Source organism: Letharia columbiana, assembly GCF_014066305.1.
Source record: "Letharia columbiana isolate WasteWater2 chromosome Unknown Sc0000026_s0, whole genome shotgun sequence".
Lineage (NCBI taxonomy): Eukaryota > Fungi > Ascomycota > Lecanoromycetes > Lecanorales > Parmeliaceae > Letharia > Letharia columbiana.
Genome location: NW_023501068.1, coordinates 632,323 through 653,250, shown reverse-complemented (window position 1 = coordinate 653,250; position 20,928 = coordinate 632,323). Strand labels below are relative to the sequence as shown.

The following is a 20,928-nucleotide window of genomic DNA, read 5'->3' as shown; positions in this document are numbered from 1 at the left end:
TGGCAGCCCTCCTTACCTGTTACACTCTTCTTCTCCATACCTCGCTGTCGCCCACCAATTTTTTGAAGCTATCTACAACTCCGCCCCGCCCACCATAACCTCTCAAGAACGCGTCGTTCGCCAGCCCCCGCAATACGGGGGCTTCGAGGATACTCAGGAGAAGCTGGATTGGTACGGTAGCAACCCTGAAGGTATTGATCCGGCTCTGCCAGAGGTTCTCTCGGAAGACGATATGGCCCTGCTGCAGGAGAAGGATAAGAGTGACCCCAGTGATGCTGAGTGGAGTCGCGGCACGTACTCTAACGCGTCTAGATCGCCGTCGCCACCATTCAACACCCTCCCTACCTCCTACCACCCCCCTATCAAGCGGAAGGCCTCTGTCAGCCTTAATGAGCAGAAAGAGCCGCGAAAGGGGACCAAACGCAGCAAACTCGCGCCTGTGATACCCTCGGAGGTCGCGTCAACAATACTGAAGTTGCCTGTGGACACTCCGGCGACTCGTGAGGCTGTTTTTCGCTGAAAACAGTCATCAAATGGACGCCTGAGCAGTTTGACGCGTATTGGCCTCTGGTTGATAATTTCTGGGTATGCAATAAGCCCGACAAGTCGCTGACTGCCCAAGGCACTCGGTTATCCTATTGGTGGTGTCGTTTATACAAGGGCGAGACTATCAGCGAGACACATGGTCAGCGAAATAAGTAGCTGCGTCACGTCGATCCCTGTGGGATGAAGCTAAAGATGGTCAAGACCTACAGCCCGTCTGATCGCAGCATCCCTTTTATTCATTAAGATCTCCCTTCATCTTAACAAGAAACACGCTTACTGGGAGCACAATCACGGATTCTTTATGGGGTATTCGAGGAGGATTTAAGAGATTATTTAAGGATATACTTTCGGAGGTACTCGAGGAGGGTATTTTAGAGAGTACTTAGAGGGTTACTCAAGGGTTTTCTTATAGATTTACTCGAGAAATCACTCGGAAAAAAAAAAAAAAAAAAAAAAGACTTCACGGGAAGTTCCGCGGAAAGTCCCGTAAACTTTTTTTTTTTTTTTTTTTTTTGCGAAGAACTTCATAAAACGTAAGTACCCGGAAGAGTACCCGGAAGAGTACCCGGAAGAGTACCCGGAAGAGTACCCGAGAGAGTACCCTGGAGAGCACCTCGAAGAGTACCTCGAGAAATCCCCGGAGAGTACCCCGGAGAGTACCCCGAAGAGTATCCCGAAGAGTATCCCGGAGAGTACCCCGGAGAGTAGCCCCTAAAGAGTGCCTCAAAAAGTACCTCTCGAAGAGTTGAGAATATTCTAAAAAGAATATCTTGAAGAGAGTTACTAGAAATCGCGAAGAAAAAAACAAAAGAGATTTTTTTTGGTTTTGTCGTAGTGTCAGCCGTCGTCCGCCGTACTACGAGTAATCGATAAGGATTTGGACCATTGAATTCTCGCGAATTATCAAATTTGAATTTGTGGAAACATGTCCCACTCTGAGTCAAAAACGAGCAGAGACCTTACATTAGGGGAAGTGCAACAAGAAGTGATTCTTATACAGCATACCTTAGTGTAGCTTGGTGAAAAATATTAGTCCATCCGTTCTTCCAACTACAAACATATTCACAAGACTTCTCTTTCTCTGCCGACCACCAGCTTGCTTCCCTGCCAATTTGTCCGGTCGTAGGCTACAAGCCATGGCAATCAACGGGAAGACTGAGACCGAGCCTCCAAACAAAACATTCGATACCATTCTGGTGCTTGTATGTATCAGAGAGAATTATTCCCTACTGAAGACCTCTTTTCAAGTCTCAAAATATGTCTTGGGAGCAAGAGGCTTTGGATGCCCCTTTGACCTATCTCATTGCTTAGGGTTTTATCTTGAAGAAGCGATACTGATCCCGAAACCTTCATAGGACTTTGGTAGCCAGTACGCTACCAATCTGAAACTCTCCTGCCTTACCATAGTTGTTACCGGTAGCAATCTTCAAAAACGGCGGCAGTTACTGACATGTGATTGTAACTGCTTAGATACTCCCATTTGATTACCCGACGACTGCGCGAACTCAATGTCTATTCTGAATTACTGCCCTGCACGGCCAAGGTACTCGAACTCTCGTGGAAACCAAAGGGTGGGTCTAATCCCTCACAATATTCTGTACTCGCTTTGAACTTAAGGGCAACAGGAATCATCCTCTCTGGTGGACCGTATGCGATCTATGAAAAAGGTGCTCCAACCGTTGATCCAGCTGTTTTCGAACTCGACGTTCCGATCCTCGGCATCTGCTACGGCCTTCAAGCAATCGCCTGGCATTTCGCAGGGAATGTTGTGGCAGGAGAGAAGCGTGAGTACGGACATGCAAAGCTTGATGTCAGGAAGCATGAAGGAGTAGCAGTCCATGTCGATCGCCTGTTTTCAGGGCTCGGAAGCGAGCTAGAGGTTTGGATGAGTCACGGCAAGTCAGACTCCGGGGATCCTGCCACTCATCTCAGCTCATAAATTTAAAGGCGACAAGCTCTCACATCTCCCCCAATCGTTCTTGACGATTGCCACAACATTTAATGCCCCGTTTGCCGGTATAGCACACGAGACAAAGCCCTATTTCGGTATACAGTTCCACCCAGAGGTCACCCACACTCCTCGAGGGACGGAGCTACTCAGGAACTTTGCCGTGAACATATGCGAGGCCAGACAGCATTGGACGATGGATGAGTTTGTGGGAAAGGAGATCGCAAGGATACGGGATTTGGTTGGGAAAAAGGGCCAAGTCATCGGTACGTCTCCACGACATATGCAAGGACTTCACAGTGCTGATATGTGCCAGGAGCTGTATCTGGGGGAGTTGATTCCACTGTGGCTGCAAAGATCACACATGAAGCAATTGGCGATAGGTTTCATGCGGTTTTAGTATGTGAATTGAGTGGAAATACCAATGCTGCACGCTGACAAGGCTCCCTCAAAGGTGAACAACGGGCTCCTACGACATAACGAAGTGGAGGAAGTACAAAAAACGCTTACAGAATCACTTGGTATACAACTGACAGTGGTGGATGCAAGCCAGCGCTTTCTGGATCAATTAATTGGTGTAGTTGACCCAGAGCAGAAGCGGAAGATAATCGGAAGAAAGTAAGGGACTTGTTTTAGGAGTGGAAGAATTCCCGAGACCTGTTTCACTACTCTTACATCGTCCCAAAAGAGACATTCTGACTCCGAAATCATTTAGTTTCATCGAAGTCTTCCAGGAAACGGCTAAGAAGATGGAAGAAGAAGCCAAAAACTCGTCCAAAGCCGGCGACATCGAATGGCTGCTACAAGGAACTCTGTATCCTGACGTAATTGAAAGCATAGCATTTCGAGGTGATAAGCTCTCATAAGCTGTTAATGATACGGTTCTTTGGGCTGGCACGCGCTTTCGAATAACCCAAGCACCTCAGTTTGGGATACCTGCGACCTGCTAATAACTATCTAGGCCCGTCTCAAACCATAAAAACACACCATAATGTGGGCGGTAAGAGAGTCGTTTGAGGTTACTGGGGGACCTCAACTGACCTTGAAAGGTTTACCTGCGGTAATGGGTCTCAAACTTATCGAGCCTTTAAGAGAGTGCTTCAAGGATGAGGGTAACAATCTCTCGCCTTGCTTCGGTGGCAGTCAGGCTAAAGTCCGAACCAGTACGAGAGTTGGGGATGAAACTCGGTATACCAGAAAATCTTGTCTGGCGGCATCCATTTCCAGTAAGACATTTCTTATATCAAATACTCCCCTTTTAATCATGTTTTGGGAGCCGGAGATCTTTTCTGCATCCTAAGACATGTGCTCTGAATCTAAAACCATCTTAAAGGAGAACTACTGACTCCTGATTCATTCAGGGCCCTGGACTTGGCGTTAGGTTTGTCCAGAGCAAGAAGACCACGAAATAAACCCTTTTAACCTTTATTCAGGGTTATTGGGGAAGTCACAGAAAGCCAGTTACGGATCGTTAGGCAGGCCGACAAGATTTTCCTCGACGCCATTGAAAACGCAGGCTTGTACACCAGCATTTCCCAGGCTTTTGCCGCGATTCTGGGTGGAGTAAGAGCGGTTGGAGTTGTAGGTGACCAGAGGTAAGTCTTGCAACTCCGGTTGCTCCACCGAAATGCTGTACTGAATCCGAAATCTGCGTAGATCATATGAGCAATGCATAGTTCTGCGGGCTGTTGTTTCCAAAGACTTCATGACGGCAGAGGCGTACTGCTTTCCAATGGATTTTGTAAGGGACGTGGTACGTTCTGTTTTCTGTTGGAATCTTTCCTATCCTGACCTAATTTTGAGTCGTGAGACATGTCTTGGGAGTTCTTGCTCCTCAGACGTGTGTCGGAGCTCACTTATCTTCATTAAAAGAGAGATACTGACTCCGAAACTGTTAAGGCAACGACAATATGCAACGAAGTGAGGGGTGTGTCCAGGGTTTTCTACGATGGCGAGTTATAATTCATTCTCAAAAATCCAAAACACAGGGACGACCAGCACTAATCTGGCTTGCAGCAACCTCGAAGCCCCCTGGAACCATAGAATTGGAGTAGCTATCTGCGAGAAACACGGCCTTGATCCAGCCTGAGATCGTCCAGAATTGAGCCTAGGAAGTCGTCCATGAAAGGCTCTATCGTTTCCAAGTCGTGGAACATGAAAAAGTTCAGCATATCTGCTGGCTCATCGATATAGGAGCCCGTCTTTGGATTTGCATTCTTCTTGTCTCGGGCCTTTCGCGCTTCTTGGCGGCGGTAGAAGCTTTTCAAAAAAAAATCCTAAGTCTTGCGCGTCCATTACGTAGCACTCGTGAGATGATCGCAGCAGTATTTGGTCCCAATCTATGGGGCCTCAGAACAGTTATATCAGGCACATTCAATCAATCGAGATACGTTCACGGGGAATATTCCCCCTTTCTTTAGCTCGCCTCATTTCTTGGTAAATGCGCTGCACCGCCAACAGCGATCATCGAGACGCAGCTGCCGCTCAAGACACCCATCGGCCCCCGTTCTAGTACACCTGATGATTCTCGCCGCCTCCAGAGACAAAGGCTCCTCTGAGAAGCCCTTGAACCTGACAAGACTTCAACGAACCTGATCCATAGCATACTCTGGGTGCCTGGCTAGAGCTATATTGCGAGCTAAAGTAGGATGGACCGTTTAGTCCCCATTGATTTAGACCTCACATCAGCAACTTTACTACCCGAGATTTAGGCATCTCTTATTCTCTTACCCACAAGTTTGGCACTATGTTCTTTAATATATAGGGCGGGCCTCAGTGCTAAATCCACACTAAAGAATCTCGTCAGTCGATGTGATTTCTGACGCCAGAAAGTCGGACGAGGTTTTCCTACCGAGATTGTGCAGTCAATGATCGTTCGAATACTAAGGTTGTCTTTGATGGTCGAAACAGCTTCCTCTTCTGATTCATATTCGCCCTCTTGTATTTCAAATTCGTCCTCTTCCTCATGTTCGATGTCATCGTCCAGCGCCGCTTCATCTGGACCGTACGCGGTTCCGGCTGAATTGATGTCTGAAATGTCCACTTCTTCCTGCACGAAACGTTCGACTTGACGTTCGTTCCATGTTATAGCATCGTTCTCTCGGCTTTCTCGGATTTTTGTTGTTGAATGGCCGTTGTGTTTGGGTTTTGGCAAATTTTGGCGTGTTGGTGGAAGAGAAGTGGGTTTCACAAAGCTGGGAGTGTCGATGGGAGAGGAGTGGGCTACACAAAGTATGGAGTGTCTGTCGGTGAAAAAGAAGTGAGATTCACAAAGTATGGAATATTGGTGGAAGAGAAGTGGGCTCCACAAAGTATGGAGTGTCGGTGGAAGAGAAGTGGGCTCCACAAACTGACATAAATCGAACTTCTATATTAGCCATGTCGACTCACGCCAGCGGAATCTCCAATGGGAAACGCGTCACTCAATCTCAATGGTCGAAGGTGGCTTGATGGTGGCTACAGCTCTTGTGAATCACGGCTTTAGATGCGAGAGACCAGAGACGAACAGAGTACTCACCATGGAAGAATATCCTTACCGACCGCTATCCCATGTGCGAAAATACATGAGCGAAAACATTTCTGACCGCGAGCGAAGATCTCCCAACTTCTCGTTATAGCAATATTGTAGTAGACATGTAGCTCGCTACTCTCTTCTCACATCTTTTATCATTCATGTCATCTGCCAAGCTCTCTTCTGGCAAGCAAGTGCCCTGGCCGTCCGTCAACGTATCCCAGGCTTATGAGCTTGCTCTTACCTCATAGAGTTCAAGTCCTTTTATTGGAACACCATTCGGGGTTCTGAACCCTTAATACAGTTCTCTGAAGAGAGACAGATACCACATGCCTAAACATTCAAATCCACCCTTCCCCCTTTCCGAATCACATCCTCGTACTTCGCCAACGCGCTCTCAACTTCACCACCAGGCCCTGTGAATTTATCCACTTGCTGCGGTGCCCTACCATAGAAACTCTTGGGTTCAAGCAATTGATCCAGCTGTCCAATGATCGGCTTGAAGAACTCTTGTTTTCGGATACGGTCGAGTAGGTCGTTGTCCTTGCCTTCCATTTTGACGGCCGCGGCAGCTTGGTGGGAGAGGACGCGGATTTCTTCGTGGGCTTCTTGCCGGGAGACGCCGACTTCGGAGAGGGCCATGATGATGTTTTCGCTGCGGAAGGGGTCAGTGCTGAGAATTCTGGGGTGCGGGTTGGGGAAACTGGACGCACGTAGCCATGAAGGGAAGTTCTTGGGCTATTCGCCTGTCGATGACGGCTGGGTACACGACAAGACCGGACATTACCTACAATGGTTAGCATATGTCGCTCTTAGGTATGCGTGCTACTACATTACATACATTGTCCAAAAGTAGCATTAACGCATCAGCGCAAAGGAATGATTCCGGAATGCTAATTCTTCGGATTGCACTATCATCTGTAGTAGACCTTGTCAGATTCCGAAAGCCCTTATCCTATCCCCTGGCAGGGTGTGCAATCCAGGGATTCAGTCCTGCGCTCTATGCCAAAGAGTAGGAATGGACCCCTGAAATGTACACCGAAACTTAATGAGTCATACACCTGAAATGTACACCCTACCAGCGGATGGGATAATCGACTGGTCACTTACCTAGCGTTCGTTCGAACCACTGATGAGCATACGTAGCCATAGCGTCCATTGGCAGGTTCTGCAGCTTCCGTCCGAGCGCGCATCCTCGCTCGGAGCGCATGGGATTTCTTTTGAACGCCATTGCGGAACTTCCGATTTGATCTGTTTCGAACGGTTCTTCGATTTCTTTCATCATTGCGGAATGGCGGATGTCTGTGAAAATGCGCTCGCACTGGTGGTTTTCTGGGTCAGTGGTTGCAACACAAGACAGGGATCAGAAAGCGGTATGGACTGGACAAATTGCTCACTGTCGCGCCGAACGAGCCAAGAGAGTTGCAGACGTCGAGATCGATCTTGCGAGAGTACGTCTGAGAGCTGATGGTGAAGACTGATTCGAAACCCGCCTTCTTCGTAACAAGCTCGTCGAGCTCCTCTACTTTAGAATGGTCTCCTCTGAACAGAGAAAGGAAAGTGCCTTGCGTGCCAGTAGCCCTGGAGACGCATTAGCGAACTTGGGGAGCTGATTGCGCCGCGAAATTTACCCTTTGACGCCTCGGAAGCGAAGATCTAATCTAGAACGCTCAATGTTCCTTAAATCCATTAAAAGATCTTGAATCCAGAGACATGTTCTCTTTCCCTATAATGATTTCGGCGTCAGCATTACTTCTTCAAGGCAAAAGCCCGAACATTGACACAGGGGGAAGGGGTATCAAGCGTCTTTTACTCCTGAACCATGTCTTTGAAATCAAATAATGGTTCGGAACAGGAGGCAAAAGCATCGTGCTCCTGGATCGTGTCTCGCAACTCCAATAATGGTCCGGAATAGGAGGGTTTTGTTCGGAAAATATACATACCACGGTGGTCAATGCTGCCGGCTGGCCGTGGGTGTATCCAAGGCATGCTTGGTCTCGATATTTGCGGGCGAAGTCTGACAGCTTCTTTATTACTGTGGCAAGCTTTGGTAAGAGAAGGTCGAGTCCATCTCTCAGGAAAATGAGATCGGCGTTGTCTGTTACGTAGCTGTCTTTGGTTAGGATCCGTTCAATGTTCATAGAATGCAAGGCGGACCAAGATGTGGCTCCCAGATGAATGATGCCTGCAGCACTGGGCGCGGCCAAGCCGAAGCCATGAACGTGGGCCATCACCTACAGATCCGTTAGATGAATAGATATGTTATTCGAGGCATCCTACGTCGTGTCGCCTCCTTTTCTCTTCCACCTCTATCAGCGCGAATTCTTCGTCTCTGATAATTATATGAGATTGCATTTCGGCCAAGGCCTGATCTGAAATGCCTGCTAGCCCAAGCTCTTTCTCTGCTTCCGCTAGCCAAAGCTATCTTGTGATTAGTTTTGAGGAAGCAAGCATCCTGAGACGGGCTGAAAAGGTGGAGTCAGACGAACCCAGAGTCGTCTCCATGTTGAGAAGCGGTTCCGAGGGGAGAAGAGCTGCTTCATCTCCTCTGGCACGATTGGGGGTCAGCGTTGCTTTTCTATGGTAGATTGATATGATGCTTGCAAAACAGGTCCCGGGAGTTAGAAATGCTCATTTTGCTCCCGAAACATATCTTGCGACCCACTTCAGTACCAAATAGGAAAGATCATTCTCGGTACCTACGTACCGGTACAGTATCGCGAGTTGAATGGAGTTTGATACTCATTGTTGGAAGCCATACTGCATTAAAGTCGAAGAAAAAGACCCTTGCGAGAAATCGATTTTGAGAGACCAGACAATAACCTTATTTTATGTGCAGTGAGATGATTGATGTCTTTCTATAATTGTATTTTTCTCAGATGAAAGTACCACCTTGCTATTTGTAGAGGAAATTTTTTGGTCCCGGAATTTGTTTTTGTCCAGAACTTCTTTCGCGGAGCTTAGAATGTGCGGGAATGCGGGACCAATCAAATTTCACGAGTTAGAATTTGTGCACCAAGTTTCGAATTCTGTGGCACTGTGCGGCAATTTTTTATTAGGCGCGGGTCGGTAACTGAGCTAAATTACGTCACGGCATCAGCACGAAAACCAACTCCTGTGATTGTCACTCTAAACACACATCTGTACCAAATCATCAAACACTTCACCCAAACAAACACGATAACCTCCATCCGCAATCATGAGTGGAACATCAAGCGTTGGTGGTCGTGGTGTCTACGAAGCTGGGGACCAGCGCAACTCGAAAGACTCGGAGACCAACGTCGCGGACAGGTACCATGAAGGACAGCCAAACAGCCACAAGGCAAATGACTCCAGTGCGTAGCCACATTTAAGCATTGCCAGACATGAGACCTAACCAATTGATTGCAGAGGATGAGAGATCGATTGCCAACAAGCTAGCTCGAGAGGGAAAGGTAATTTGCTCAAGGTCTCAGAGTGTCAGAGATGGCTGACCGTCCCGAAGCGTCAAAATGAGCCAGAGGAGATCTCCAAGGAGGCTGCTGAGTACAAGAAAGATCCTACTTTGCCCGTAAGTTGTCCGTTGCGTTCCCCGAGCGTTCATCTCGGAGAGAAGGCATGACTTGCTAATGTCTGTGTATCGATCAGGCGAAGAACCACGGCAACGAGCCTTCCAAGGGTGCCAAGATCGATGCGGAGATTCAACAAGAGGAGGAAGAGATGTTGAAGAAGAAGGGTGCTTGGGGTTCCAAGCAGTAGAGGAGCGACCGAGACGTCCCTCCACCATACCGGAGGTCAGACTGTGGATGGTGCCAGCTGCTGTTGCGCTCAGGCTATGCGGTGATGTGGCAGTCGAGAAGACAGCATAGATGACAGAAATGAAAATATTTCGTTTTCGAACGACTCTCCCTTTCATTTGACGTAGTGCTGCGGAGGCTCTTAAGCAGGGATTATCTTCCCAATCATACCAAAGCTTGCGGATCAAATGGTCAAGCTCCAGAATGCTCGTGAGGCACGGGATCTGAGTCCTTCCCGAATGATCTATAGGCTTACCTCATCCGCATAATGGCAAGAACTTTAAGCCGATGGCTGGCTGAGGCTCGTCTATGACTGCCACTACAACGCTCGCAGTACATACAAGCTACAGCGACCTCGCCGGTCAAATCTCACACACCCTTTCAAGCTGTTGATCACCGCTGAAGTCTTGACAGAATGAGTGGTCAGCCTACATGGGTAGGTCGGATCTCGCAGGAGATGTTCGGTCTCTGGATCCAAACGATGCCTCAACTGCACCTAACACGACCCATCTTCCAGATATGATTGCCGGCTCCTGCGTTCTCTTCTCGGTACTTGATGCGTGCACCTTCGAAGCATGATGTAACATCGTGTTGACAATCACTCAATCCAAATATTCCCCGCTTTGGTTCAGTCGGTGGACTGTTATACCCACGGCCAGCGAAGGGATTCGACCTGTATCAGGAAGCCTGCTGATTTTGGGACTGGAAGGCAGGCCTGACGCTGTACCTAGGTATCTTCTCTTGGAGCGCCACCGTGTCACCAGGTGTGCTTACTTACCTGAATGCTTGGTGGCGGATGCATGTAGGTAGCTATCTGCTATTTCCATGGGAGACTACCGGGCATAGAGGAATCACGCTTTACTTTACCCAGCCATTTGAAGAAGCGTTCTGTAAGCAAGATCAGCGGTGCGTGTTCTACTAGATTCTGGATGCGACCTAGGGACAGCCGAAGCCCTATGGTTGGATGATCCCGCGTGGATATTCGGGATATTCGGGTTCAGTCCGGAAAGATCACCGCCAACAGAACGAGGCTTGCACGATTTGTCAAATGGAACAGGCCCTACATCTCTTTCCTCCGTATCTCATCTTCCATATGACCCGTCCATAACGCTTGACAGGGTTAGAAGTTGAGCATCTGCTTGATGAGGAATGGCGCCTTCTTGAGACTGATTCAGATGGATCATTACACCCTGTAGGGAATGCTTTGAGCCGCCGAAGCAAGTTGCAAATTTTTCCAAGCTTGTCTGGATGCCCTGAGCTTCCTCTTTAATCCAAGCGGCCGACACCTGGACATGAACATCGCTTCACTTGATCAACGTCAGATAACGGGACGGTAGATCCGAGAGATTGTCCTCGTATGTGACATAGCTTCTGTCATGCGAAAAACAGTAGCAATCATAGTGTGCCCGACAAGCTTTCTCGGTGCAAACGTGGACTGAAACCTTAGGATGAATGTAAGTTTGACGGACGCGAGCTGTGGGGCCGATGACGAACATGAAACGATGACCGCCATACAAGGTCTCGGTTGCTTCTTCGTTAACGTGTTTGTTAATTCGCAATAGCTGGAGAGGGAGTCCAGGAGTTTGAAAACTTGACCATTGATTTTGTTAGGGGGAGCCTTGCCTAGGAGGTACAGGTCTCTTCTCGCCGGAAGTAACCGTGATCTTCGCAGAATTATGAGATGTTTCCAACTGGTCGTATGCTTTTTGATCTGTGTAGCGCTACATGATATATTGAGCCTCAGATCTCGCAGGGAAGATCGAGGAACGAGGTGTTGGGACGTATTGGATGTGACCTGGTCGCGTCCATAGTCATGCCCATCATTGTGGGTAAGATCTTGAGGGTCGTAATGATTGTTAGAAGTCTCAACTGCTTACTTTGAGTAGACCATGAAGTTCCCCAGGTCCTTATTAAAGTAAATCCGAATTTATAGACCAAAGTATATCTATCTATATTCTCTTTCTACGCTCGGCCTTACAAGTACGTTCATCCGCTGCGTACGAGTATATATTACCTGTAGTAACAGACTATGGGTCCAAGACTGGCTGGACCTTTGACGCCATGTGAAGCCCGCAGGGTAGCTCCCGTAAAGTGACCAATATGACTTAATCAATCAGTCAATCAGCCTAGCTTGCCTAATAAACTCCTGGTGCCGCTCTGTCATTGGGTGAACCTAGGTGACTGCGCCGACAAAGTGACTTTGGTACGAGATTACGAGTCAGCCTTATAAGTTGAGTGCGGGCTTGCCCTGGGCTGCAATCTTATGTATGGAGTGTCGACCGGCTACTGGTTGGGACATTCACTCTACCGGCTTACAGTTGCTCAATACCGTGCCATGGAAAGTCCCGCGCAAGATGAAGATCCTCAGCGGTCAGTCCTCTGAATCCACTACACCGGGCATTGACTAATGCAATCATTTATACAGGTCAGTGCTTCAACAACGGGCCATAGAAGAAGCAAGATTGGCATATTCACATTTACCTCATGGCGATGCAGTCTTTCGGCAGTGTGTCGAAGGGAAAGAAACGTTGCTGGAAGTCTTGAGTACAGTTGAGCAGAAATGCCAATCTCAGAAGAAGAAGAAATCGACCAGATTTTTATCGAAGCTGCAGAAATATACAACATGGTTGCAGAATATGAGTGCTGTGGTGGACATTGCGGTACAAACACAGGCTGGGTTTGGATGTCCGCTATGGGCGCCGATCAAGTTCATATTGAAGGTTAATATGCCTCTACAGCGTTGGACTGCATTGAATGAGGTCTGAACATTGCTTTGATTAGATCTCGGACGATCATTCAAAAGCTACCGAGCAGGTTTTCAATCTACTACAATCGATTACAGAGAGCCTTCCCCGACTCGAGGTTTATGAAAAGTTGCAGTCGGACAATATACTGCAAATTGCACTCCTGAACATCTTTACCGACGTGGTGGATTTTTCTGTGCGGGCCTTCCAATTCTTTCGGCGGGGGACATTAGGTATGTCTCAGTGGTGGCTCAGAATATGGTGTTCTCTGCTTACGGGTCCTTTAGTGAGATTAGCCCAGACTGTAGTACGCTCTTTTGATCGAGATATTGGAGCCGTCATAGCTCGACTTGAACGCCATGCTAGGGTCGCTGACCAGACTGCTGTTGCCACGGAGCTTCTAGAAGCAGCGAAGTTCCGCAAAGAAGCCGGCCGAAGACAGCACGAAGAGTTAGAGATACAATGTGAAAGGTGGTTGAAACCTTCGGATGTCAAACATGTTCACCTGCATCAAGTCCGGGCTAGATTAGATGGCACCTGCGACTGGATCACATCAAACGATGTGTTTGGGAGATGGATTAAGCCAGGATGCTTGACAAGCCAGGATCGACTCCTCGTCATCTCTGGCACTCATGGCTGCGGCAAATCAGTATTGGCCTCCTCAATAGTGGCTCGACTGGAAGAAAGCGAACAGCACACCCTATTTTTCGCTTTTTCTAGCTCAGACGGAAGCCGACAAACTTCCGAAAGTCTCATTAGAACACTCCTATGGCAGTTGCTGCAAGAGACTACCAACAAAGAAAATATGAATACTATACACCACCTAAGATTGGACGGCCAGCCTACCATTCCGGAACTATGGGAGGCCTTCGGACAAATAGCTTCATCACTGGCGAAGCCGGTATACTGCGTTGTTGACGGGATTGACGAATGCACTGATTACAATCACACCATGTCCGTCAAAATTATGCAAATCATGGAAGTATGCCCAAACTTACGTATACTTTTGCTGGGTCGGCCACACGTCATTCAGACACATTCAGACAATCCTGCTTTTGCGGCGATTGAAATTACTTCTGCGATGCTGAATCAAGATATCGAGGCCTTCATTAACAATGAAATCGCCAAGTCAGACATTCTTTCACTTCCGGAATTCCGGACGAACGTCTACAAAACCCTTACGGACAAGTCTGATGGCATGTTTCTGTGGGTTCGGCTTATGGTCGATGACCTCAGGAAGTCATCGTCAAAATCCGAGTTCAGCGAGAGACTGCAGAATTTGCCCCGTGGACTGGTGGAGAAAGCATACCAACTCCTTTTTCTCCACCTTTTTCAAAAACTCGACAAATTTGAGCTACGTCTAGCACATAATGTCCTGGCCTTCACATGTGCATCGTGCCGCCCCCTGCGTTTCGAGGAACTTCGATATGCTCATGCTATGCATTGCCGGTCGTTAGAAACAGTGGCGCAACCTCTCGAGGAGTACTTACTTCTACAGCCACCTCAAAGGGTGCTTGATGTTACTGGAGGCCTGGTCTCCATGACAGACGGTGTCTTGCGCCTTATTCACTCCTCTGTCAGAGACTTTTTGATCCGTCCTGAGGATCAATGGGTCTGCGAACCTGACAGGGCTGTGCTAGGCTTTAGAATCGACATTACCCAGACACACCGTTCTTTCGCCTGGCTTTGTCTCGACTACATGAGGTTGGAGCAAGAGGAGAGAAGAAATTGGGAGCCCGAAACGTGTCAGTCTACGCAAGCTCTCTGGGATAGCTATCCTCTTCTTGCGTACGCCACGTTGTATGCTTGTTTTCATTTGAACCGATCGTGGCCACCTTGTTCCATCAGTCTAGCTAAGATAGAAACTGTGTTAGAGTCAACACAAAGTATACTCTGGGTTCAACGCTTCGCCCACCTTCTGTTCGAAGATGCTACTCTTGAGTCACAAATGGACGAGCTCATGGTTTGGGGTGACCGGATGGCGGATGCAGGCCTGGACAAAAGATTATTTGCCATCTTCGAAGAAACTTTGAAGGAACGGATTGGCCAAATGCGAAGAGCGGGAAAGCATGATGATCCACTCACAGAAAGTTTGCAATTTCATCTCAACCAACCTACAGGCGGACAATCTGGAAGTTTTGGCCAGCAGCAAAACAATGAAGCTACAGATTCAGTTCTCGAGTCTGGCACAGCTGGCCCTAATGTTGAGACTATTTCTCCCTATTCGAGCCCAAGCTCGAATGGTTGCTCTGCTACCTTGTCTCGAGCCTTGGATCTCCTGAAAGACCGAAATTCGTTGCCTATCGGCCATCAAATTGAACTATGTCTAAGACTGTCAACCTCTCTCCGCAGGACACGTGTTCTGATCGATCCTCTCAAGGTCCTCTTTCAATTGATCTTGAGGAATGCCTCGGGTATTCATGTGTTTGCGCTTCTGGCTATTGGCGAATTCTACAAAAGACTTGAGAAGTACCAAGAGGCTCTCGAAGTCTACACTGCCGCTTCCAGAAAGATGGATCATCTAGATGTACCACTAAAGTTCAGGATCCACAGTTACATGGGCGACTGTTATCGGGCACTATCTTTAGATATGGAAGCCTTGAGGTCCTATGAAAGAGCATTTTCCGGCCAAGAGATCCTTCTTGGTAGTAGGCACTATGGTACACTCAAAACTCTGAAAATGATGATGCTCATAAATGACTGGAATTCCCAATATACAGAGGTGTTAAGGCTGAGCGACAAAATTTTCATGCAAAAGGAATTCGTACCAGAATTGAATCACATTGATAATCTACAACTCCACAACTTGAGACACAATGCCTATCTGAAGATGGGCAATCATGACAGAGCGGCGCACGTGGAGAAAAGTCTACAGGCAACCCTGAAACTATGCCGCGACTCTTACAGCAATGACGATGGCATTTCCCCCCGCCTTCTTCGAGAAAGGAGCTTTGCGTATTACAACCTGGGCAACTACGATAAGGCACTGGAGTCTTTCCAGCTAGCATGCGAAGCCTTTAAGAAATCAAAAGGGTCAAATTTAAGCCATACCTTGTTCATTCAAGCTAGCATCGCTTTGACATACGCGCGGCTTGGACGGTACTATGAGGCAAAGAAATTACTTGAAATGGTGCATGCAAAACAACAGAGTGTCCTTGGCCCCGATCACCGAGAAGTCTGGTGGACAAGAAACAAATTAGAAGCTCTTAAATTCGTCGATAATGAGTTGGGCGAGGAAGAGTTGGACGATGACAATCGTAGCATGATTACAACCTAACGGTCAGTTCCCGTTAATGTTTTATCGATCTTCACTACAGCGTCATAGGATCTCTATCTTCGAACCGTACTGTGAGCGCTCTAGTCATGACATTTGGTCTATTCTCTGACAAGGCGCCGACTTCACAGCGCTACGATTCTCCTCTGTTTACCCCAACCCTTCTTCAATACCATTTGGCTCGTCGCTTAGCGGGTAATCAACTCTCGAAACGCCATGACAGAAGACCTACTGCGGTATTCGTAGCTTTGGACGTCCACTCAATAAAGCCACGGTCCTTTAGAGAAGCTGTTCTCCTGCTCCGAATGAGCTGGAATTTGCAGAACCTTTGTATGAACCACGTTCATGGCAAGCAACGCGTCACTTTCTTTGACAACGAAGGAGATGTTGATCTCGCTTGCTCCTTGGCTGATGAGGTAAATGTTGATTTTTGCCCCAGCGAGCGTTGAAAATATTTCCCCAGCTATTCCCACCGTGTTACGCATCTTGTGACCCACGACTGAGATGATCGACATTCCTCTCGTGACAGACACAGTCCCAAGCTTCTCAATCTCGGAAGTCGACATTCTTTGATCTCCCTTTGCCCCTTCCGTTGCTGCTGAAACTGCTAAACTTATCGATTTTTCTGTGGTTGTGATCAGATCAACTACTACTTTGTGCTGATCTAGTCGCCTAAAGACCTCGGCGAGAAACCCATGAGACTTGTTGTTTCGGTGGCAGAGCACGTTGATGATGAGAATGGAGTCTTTGACCGTCACTGCGGTTGGCCTTCGTCGCTGCTGCATATCGCCATGATAACCGTTGGCAAGGAGGAAGGAAGATGTGGTCGTTGATATGCCTGACCGAGCTGCACTTGGAATCTCGTTGAGTTCTGCGGAATCAGGTGAGGCAAGGTAATTGGAAGGGAATATGATGGTTCCAGCGCCAGAAGGATCCTTGACGTTCTTCAATCGCAGAGGAATCTTGGCCTTCTGGATGTGTTCCATTGTCAAGGGATGAATAACCTGTATCGGAAGATCTAAAATTATTATCGCAGATCACAGCGCGAATCCGGTAAGATCTACACAGTTCGAGGTGGCCGGAAGGACTGGAGAAGAAAGCAGGTCAGGACCACGTACTTCGCTCCCAAAATAGGTCAGCTCTGCTGCTTCTTCGCAAGTCACTGTCGCGAGCAGCCTAGCCGACAGCACTTTGTTAGGATCCGCGGTAAAGATCCCATCGACCTCCTTCCATATCTGGACTTCACGAGCGCCGATGCCCACAGCACACATCGCTGCGCAGAAGTCTGAATAGCCCCGGCCAACGCTGTGAAGAAGGGAATGTGGCATTGCCCCAAAGAATCCTGCGGGGTTGTTAAAAGGATGGACATTCTAGGAATCCGAGCACATTGGTTGTGCCCACCAGTGACTATGGGGATCCTATCACCGCATTCTTGTATCTTTTGCCCCTATCTTTATCGAAATTCGATCATAGAAGTGAGGTCCAAGCTCCTCATACGCTGCTTCTGGCCCATTTGGACCACTTGGGTACGCTTGCTCGACAATGTCCTCCAGCAGTACAACCTTTGCACCAAAGCCTCTGTGTTCCAACGACGATGCGGTTATGAGACACGCCAATTTCTCTCCGAGTGCAAGTACACGGTCCTGCGAACGTGGGGACAGCTCCCCAACCGTTTGCGCAGCATGGAGGAAAGTGCGAAGGCCGTTCACACTCGTCGATTATACTCAATTCCAGTTCTTGGGCTGGCTTACCACCGGCATATCTGGACCCATCGCCAACAACTGAGTTCACAGCTTCCAGGTGCTGATCTCGAATAATGCTAACAGCATTGTCAAGTCGCTCGCCCGACCCAAGGCTGGGGTCTGTGGCATGAGAGATGGCTTCAAGCAGTAGCTTGGTCGTGCCAGTGGACTTGGTTGTGCCAGATCGTGCGGAACAGACTATTGCCACTCTATCATGCTCAAGGGAGCTGGGAATGATTTCTCCGGTTATCGTATCTAGGAGCTTGCCCAGACTTGTTCCCCCATACTTCTGCACCACCCACGTACTGTTCGTTTTCCTCATTGGTGAGAGCATGGAGTGAGACCGGCCACAGGTGAAATGTCCGAGGAAATCGGAGTTGCGATGAATGCACAAAAAAAAACTCGAGGATACCAGCACTGAAAAGAGGAATTATTATGCGCTCATTCCACTCATAACCTGCGTTCTTGCGCAAGATGGACTGCACTAACACCAAAGCCGATCACTTCTATGTACAGAACGCTAGCCGATGGCGAGGCTTTCAGGACCAACGGCCGGCTTCTGTGACCGATGACTCTCCCCACACTTCACAACGGGGACCCTGATCATCCGAGTCCAACAGCCTGGACACATCTAACACTGATTAAGGGACAGTAGTGTTCCTATGTTGATATCGGAGAGGACCTCGGATGCGGGGGCCAAATACCGAAGGAAACGTCAAACAATCTACGGGGTGATCCCGCAAACACGGCGACTATTCCGGAAGTTAGCTCTCCAATTCAGACCATGTTCTCTTGCGATATCTTGATGTTCGTGCCCCCACTGATACACATTTCCACCTCGATAAAGCTAGGCCAACAGTAGTTGGGTGGGGCCGATCCCAGTCCAGACCAGAAGCCGGTCACGTGATGTTCGGGGATTGAAGCAAAGTCTCGGGATTTGGACTTTTCAACTTCAAACTTCTCATTGAAAAATGTACGCAACATGACAGAAACGGTAGGAGACATCGTCAATCTGCAGATCGGCGTAATGGATGCATATGCATCCGACCTCTCTGATATAATGGCGCTGCTGCCGCTACAGCTTCCCCCGCATTCACCTTATAGTCCACTACTCTCGCTGTTTGACTTTTTTACGACAACGCAATCTTCACAATGGTTTCGGGATCGCTAAAGAACGTTGAGAACCCAGGATGGAACACCATCGCGTTGCACGGCGGTCAAGAGCCAGATCCTATTAACGGTGCAAGAGCTGCTCCTATTTATCAAACCTGCGCCTACAATTTCGAAGATGCCGCCGACGGTGCGGGCAAATTCGCCTGGTCCAAGGATGGCTACGTCTACACGCGCATGGGCAATCCAACAAACACCATTTTCGAGACCAGAATGGCCATGCTCGAAGGGGGTGTCGGGGCCGTAGCGACCGCTTCAGGACATGCTGCTCAGGTAAGTCTCACCCTTTCTCAGCCTTTTTGGTAACCGTACTGATCGATCCTTGCCAGTTCATGGCCATCACCAATTGCTGTCAGCCGGGCCACAACTTTGTCAGCACCAGCTGGCTCTACGGCGGCACGTACAACCAATTCAGAGTCTACATGAAAAAGTTCAAGATCGCCGTCAAGTTCGTCCAAGGCGATGACCCCACCGATATCAAAAACACGATTGATGAAAACACCCGAGCCGTCTATATTGAGACCATCAGCAATCCAAAGCACAACATCCCTGACGTCGCGGCCATCGCAAAGGTCGCCCACGACGCCGGCATCCCTCTGATCATCGACAACACCTTTGGCATGGGCGGCTACATCTCCCGTCCCATTTCACTCGGTGCCGACATCGTCACCCACAGCTGCACCAAATGGATCGGCGGCCACGGCACGAGCATGGGCGGTATCGTCATCGACGGAGGCCACTTCGACTGGAGCGCCAGCGGCAAATTCCCCGAATTCACGGAGCCCGCCGACGGCTACCACGGCATGCGGTTCTGGGAGACGTACGGGAACAAAGCCCTCGCCGCCAAGCTGCGCATGGACTCCATGCGCGACCTGGGCCCGTGCATGAGCCCTTTCAACGCCTGGCTCTTCCTCCAAGGCTTGGAGACCCTGCCGCTCCGGGGCCAACGCCACGTGGAGAACTCGCAGGCTTTCGCCGAGTGGCTCGAGGCGCATCCGTGCGTCAGCTGGGTGCTCTACCCGGGCTTGAAGTCCCACAAGGATTACGAGCGAGCGCGGACGACGATGCCGAACGGCCCTGGCGGCGTGCTTACCTTTGGCGTGGTACGTACCCGCGCTCTTTGTCGATACGCTTGGATGCGTTATCTACCGTGATGCTGACGGTTGGCCAGGCGGGGAATATCGATGAAGTGAGGGCCGTCGTCAACAACCTGAAACTCTGCAGCCATCTCGCCAACGTCGGCGACGCAAAGACCCTCATCATCCACCCGTGGGTCACCACGCACCAGCAACTTCCCGACGAAGAGAAGATCAAAGGCGGCGTCACGCCCGATCTGATCCGTGTCAGTCTCGGCCTGGAAGACATCAAGGACATCATCTTCGACTTCCAGCAAGCCTTTGTCGCCGCCGGGCTGCAACCGGCCGAGAAAGGCGTCGATCCTTTCCAGACCGCTTCCGGTCTCGTCAAGTCTGGCTTCATGGGCAAGTGGGCCACGAGTGCCCCGAAGCCCGGGACGGACGGGTCGGAAGGTTGGGCCGAGAGGAATGGGGGGAAGGGGGCGGAGGAGAAGGGAGATGCGAATGGGATCGAGAAGAAAGAGGAGGCGGATGGGACGGATAAGAGGCGTGAGGCTGCACCTACGGATGCCGTGGATGCCACCCAGGCTGAGTCCAAGATGACTATGGCTACCAGTGCTTGAAAGTGCTGCCGTCTTTTCTTTTCTTTTCTCTTTGGGTAGGGAGGAGTTATATACTATGCCGAGGGAACCTACTTGTCGTTTACCATTGAGAGCATCATTCATCGCTACACGTCCATCTGTCTACTCGATGATAATGACCCCGACCAATACTCGTCCTCAGCACTGTTCACATGCTCCTATCCCCACGAAGGGACATACTCGTCTCCAAGTTAGGACTCTGTGTGATGAAGCACACAATTGATGGGTCTGAAAAGGATACTTTCTCCTAGATACGCCATGAGCTAGATTGGGGGACAACAGGGAAGGAGCCATTCACGGGAAAGCTCCCTTCTAGTATGGAGTCACACATGACAGCTACTCCCAAGCTTGCTAATAAATAGCGCCTTCCATATCGAAGTCCCCATTCCTCACGATGCAAACCCGGTACCGAGAAAGCCCTTCTTCCTACCCTCACGAGCCGTCAAACGTCACACTCGTTCCAGTACTGTTATTCAGTTCCAACTGACTGCCCTCGACGA

The 20,928-nt window shown here is 49.2% G+C and overlaps 9 protein-coding genes across 9 annotated transcripts; 5 read left to right on the top strand and 4 right to left on the bottom strand.

Moving 5' to 3' along the window:
* Positions 1 to 232: 232 nt before the first annotated feature.
* On the top strand, positions 233 to 520 carry HO173_007908 (uncharacterized protein; the record flags this gene model as incomplete). The annotated part of the gene is made up of 1 exon (XM_037309808.1): positions 233 to 520. The coding sequence occupies one exon, from the start codon at positions 233 to 235 to the stop codon at positions 518 to 520; it is 288 nt and encodes a 95-aa protein (XP_037163485.1).
* A 1,162-nt stretch (positions 521 to 1,682) lies between these two features.
* Positions 1,683 to 4,548, top strand: HO173_007907 (uncharacterized protein; the record flags this gene model as incomplete). Its single annotated transcript, XM_037309807.1, has 16 exons — positions 1,683 to 1,748; positions 1,902 to 1,915; positions 2,017 to 2,117; positions 2,172 to 2,441; positions 2,494 to 2,760; positions 2,811 to 2,893; positions 2,949 to 3,112; positions 3,210 to 3,343; positions 3,456 to 3,494; positions 3,544 to 3,606; positions 3,659 to 3,720; positions 3,856 to 3,875; positions 3,928 to 4,089; positions 4,151 to 4,247; positions 4,394 to 4,445; positions 4,511 to 4,548. The coding sequence occupies 16 exons, from the start codon at positions 1,683 to 1,685 to the stop codon at positions 4,546 to 4,548; spliced, it is 1,632 nt and encodes a 543-aa protein (XP_037163484.1).
* A 718-nt stretch (positions 4,549 to 5,266) lies between these two features.
* HO173_007906 (uncharacterized protein) lies at positions 5,267 to 5,874 on the bottom strand (the record flags this gene model as incomplete). The annotated part of the gene is made up of 3 exons (XM_037309806.1): positions 5,267 to 5,272; positions 5,346 to 5,736; positions 5,849 to 5,874. The coding sequence occupies 3 exons, from the start codon at positions 5,872 to 5,874 to the stop codon at positions 5,267 to 5,269; spliced, it is 423 nt and encodes a 140-aa protein (XP_037163483.1).
* A 464-nt stretch (positions 5,875 to 6,338) lies between these two features.
* HO173_007905 (uncharacterized protein) lies at positions 6,339 to 8,764 on the bottom strand (the record flags this gene model as incomplete). The annotated part of the gene is made up of 10 exons (XM_037309805.1): positions 6,339 to 6,660; positions 6,719 to 6,792; positions 6,847 to 6,923; positions 7,116 to 7,326; positions 7,403 to 7,586; positions 7,637 to 7,731; positions 7,949 to 8,239; positions 8,286 to 8,426; positions 8,495 to 8,553; positions 8,713 to 8,764. 10 exons carry the CDS (start codon positions 8,762 to 8,764, stop codon positions 6,339 to 6,341), a joined length of 1,506 nt encoding a protein of 501 aa, XP_037163482.1.
* Positions 8,765 to 9,204: 440 nt separating this feature from the next.
* On the top strand, positions 9,205 to 9,743 carry HO173_007904 (uncharacterized protein; the record flags this gene model as incomplete). The annotated part of the gene is made up of 4 exons (XM_037309804.1): positions 9,205 to 9,340; positions 9,396 to 9,439; positions 9,490 to 9,555; positions 9,633 to 9,743. The coding sequence occupies 4 exons, from the start codon at positions 9,205 to 9,207 to the stop codon at positions 9,741 to 9,743; spliced, it is 357 nt and encodes a 118-aa protein (XP_037163481.1).
* A 2,301-nt stretch (positions 9,744 to 12,044) lies between these two features.
* Positions 12,045 to 15,802, top strand: HO173_007903 (uncharacterized protein; the record flags this gene model as incomplete). The annotated part of the gene is made up of 4 exons (XM_037309803.1): positions 12,045 to 12,151; positions 12,207 to 12,501; positions 12,563 to 12,758; positions 12,813 to 15,802. 4 exons carry the CDS (start codon positions 12,045 to 12,047, stop codon positions 15,800 to 15,802), a joined length of 3,588 nt encoding a protein of 1,195 aa, XP_037163480.1.
* Positions 15,803 to 16,059: 257 nt separating this feature from the next.
* HO173_007902 (uncharacterized protein) lies at positions 16,060 to 16,785 on the bottom strand (the record flags this gene model as incomplete). Its single annotated transcript, XM_037309802.1, has 1 exon — positions 16,060 to 16,785. One exon carries the CDS (start codon positions 16,783 to 16,785, stop codon positions 16,060 to 16,062), a length of 726 nt encoding a protein of 241 aa, XP_037163479.1.
* A 51-nt stretch (positions 16,786 to 16,836) lies between these two features.
* Positions 16,837 to 17,863, bottom strand: HO173_007901 (uncharacterized protein; the record flags this gene model as incomplete). Its single annotated transcript, XM_037309801.1, has 2 exons — positions 16,837 to 17,141; positions 17,551 to 17,863. The coding sequence occupies 2 exons, from the start codon at positions 17,861 to 17,863 to the stop codon at positions 16,837 to 16,839; spliced, it is 618 nt and encodes a 205-aa protein (XP_037163478.1).
* An 830-nt stretch (positions 17,864 to 18,693) lies between these two features.
* On the top strand, positions 18,694 to 20,410 carry HO173_007900 (uncharacterized protein; the record flags this gene model as incomplete). Its single annotated transcript, XM_037309800.1, has 3 exons — positions 18,694 to 18,984; positions 19,041 to 19,814; positions 19,883 to 20,410. 3 exons carry the CDS (start codon positions 18,694 to 18,696, stop codon positions 20,408 to 20,410), a joined length of 1,593 nt encoding a protein of 530 aa, XP_037163477.1.
* Between the last annotated feature and the right edge of the window lie 518 nt (positions 20,411 to 20,928).